Source organism: Montipora capricornis, chromosome 6 (genome assembly GCF_036669925.1).
Source record: "Montipora capricornis isolate CH-2021 chromosome 6, ASM3666992v2, whole genome shotgun sequence".
NCBI lineage: Eukaryota > Metazoa > Cnidaria > Anthozoa > Scleractinia > Acroporidae > Montipora > Montipora capricornis.
The window spans coordinates 13,531,906-13,534,405 of record NC_090888.1 but is presented as its reverse complement, the minus strand read 5'-3'; the positions used below and the strand labels follow the sequence as shown (position 1 = coordinate 13,534,405).

General features: G+C 38.8%; 1 protein-coding gene across 1 annotated transcript in view; it reads right to left on the bottom strand.

Annotated features, from left to right (window-relative positions):
• LOC138051576 (monocarboxylate transporter 8-like) overlaps window positions 1-1,570 on the bottom strand; it is a 10,421-nt gene extending 8,851 nt beyond the window's left edge. The window contains exon 1 of the mRNA XM_068897807.1: window positions 1,229-1,570. Coding sequence (XP_068753908.1) covers window positions 1,229-1,376 — 148 coding nt within the window. The 5' untranslated portion in view covers window positions 1,377-1,570. The remainder of the gene's footprint in view (window positions 1-1,228) is intronic.
• Window positions 1,571-2,500: the final 930 nt, after the last annotated feature.

Here is a 2,500-nt window from a genome sequence, read left to right as displayed (position 1 = left end):
TAGATCAGGATCTTTGAAGTAAAGATCTTCATAAAGATCTTTTCAAGATCAGTTCAAAGATCTTCACCAAGATTTTGAAATATATTGTCACCAGGATTTTTGCAAGATCCTCACATGATCCTCACGGACTCTTTGAGGATGTTTACAACTCCTAATTGCAATTGAACATCTTTAAAGAACTTTCAAAGATCTTTCAAGGATTCTTAAAAGATCCTCATCTTCAAAGATCTTTTGTAGGTCCTTGACAAGGGATCCTTGATCCTTTTAGCAAATTCTAGCAAATATTTCAGCGTGCTGCTTCGCATTGTGTCCCTGAGGAATAAACAACAGACTTCTTAAAATAGCTGTTTCGTTTTGTTTTAATAGCTTTTCCTTACATTCCCATGACTTTTGTCTCAGTAATTTTATCTTCAAAGATTTACCCAATTTACAGCCTGGTTGGAAAACAAAAAAAAAAAGGGCTGTTTCAAACTGGCAATTAATAATGGAAGCAAAAAGCACAGGTTAAATAGAAATTAAAGTACCGTCAAAAGCTCAATAGGTAACGCAATACATTCAAGCAGGTTATGTAAATGAGCATCTTCTGAAAAGGAATATTTTATGGAACGTTCCTTTGCGATTTTGATCACTTTGAATTAACTTTCCTTAACAGAAGAAGGATATACAACTACTACCGTTTTAAATGACGTAGAACGTATCAAATGTCTGGAAAAAAAAATTAAAACTGCGAAAATTGAAATGCATGAAATTTGGAGAGAGCAACTTAATTGAGCACTTGGGATGAAAGCCCGTAAAAATCCCAGCTCGAACGGAACCCATGACCGTACGGTTAGACTGCACTGTTCCGGTTAACAACTGTGCTATCAAGCCACTTGTGGGTTTGTTTGAGTTATATCCCGTAACAGGTGAGAGCAGAGAATGAATGGTTACGAATATATAATTAAAAACTTCTCATGCATGTCAAGTACAATCGTTCACCTCTTGCGGAATACAACTCGAACTCACAAGTAACCAGCTTCTAGTTTCTTAACCATAGCTCACTTGGTGGTCGCAAAGATCGTAGATTCGAATCCCTTTCAAGATTGGGTTTTCAAGATTTCTTCGCAAGTGCTTAATTAACCCTTAACTGGGATGATCTCCATCTCTTGTGTACCATCGTTTTCTCGTTTAAAATCGATTTAAAACTATACACTGTACTTGATGAATACGTCTGTAATCCCTAGTTTACCTGTTTTTTCCCTTGTTTCTTGAAAGTACTTCACAAACACTGGAAAGAAGACCCCGAAACTGAACACAAAACCCATGGCTGCGAACCAGGATAGAGCTGCTGAGAAACAAACGAACCATGACCATTTACCATCGCGAACGTGAGCCATGTCCGGCGGGCTGTTACGAAGTTTCGCTTTTTCACAAATCTGATCAATTCAGCTAAACTGCAAACTGTGAACTAGTTTGTCCACCGTCAAAATACGGGATTAAACTATGTCAAGACAAGTTTTAAGGTCGAGCAGAGTTTCGCATGATTCAGTAAATTTGGAGAATGACGCCTCCATCATCGCCATTTAAAGTCGGGTGACGGATTGCGTGACTACTCTTGTCTCGGCACAGGCGACCCAAAAACATAATTTGGGTCCATTTTCATTAGTAGGGCTAACGCTCATAGGCTTTGGTAGATTGTGCTAGCATAATTTTAAGCATTATTTTAAAAAACGAGCATTATTTTAACCATTTATTTCAGTTTAGCACTGCTAGCATAATCCGAGCTTTTATGAGTTGAAAACAAAAAAAAAAAAGAAAACCCATCAAAGTTCTAATATAATTCAGTTTGTGTTTTATTTCTGTATTGTTTTTGGAAAATGGTATGTATGTGGTAGGTATGTGCTAAGGCCCATGGTCAAATATGGTCTAGAAGACCAGGTTTCCCTGTGCATGACTCTCCTCAAGCCACCACGCTTATGGCTCGGCGGCTTGGCCCCTCAGGCCACAGATCAAATATGGCGTCGTTCTCGAGTACATCTACTTCCAGCAGTTCCAGCGACCTGCAATCTGATAACTTACCCCATTGGTCTTCTGTAGTTATGAAGGTTCTGCTGGTGCAGCCCTCGTCTGCAGCCGCTGAACGAGTATTCTCTATTCTTAACTCATCGTTTAACGATTCACAAGAGCAAGCTCTCGTGGACTATTTACAACCTTGTGTAATGCTTCAGTACAATAATTGATAACACAGAGATTAACAACATGCATAGTTGTCTTTGTACTGAACTGAGGGCTCTGCTTGGATGGCGTCTAAAACAAGTATGCGGGCTAAAACTTTCTGACCCGGATTCAAAACCCAGAAACGGTTGATTTTGATAGCATTTGTTAATCATTTGGCTTTTTGAGGTGCGCACATGCGTATTTGCGATGATGGTAAAGACTGTAAGACTGGAAGGTGGACTATATGAATGTTCAATCATTTAAGTCAGAATTGATAGAGTTAAGCTACTGGTGATCTTTATTT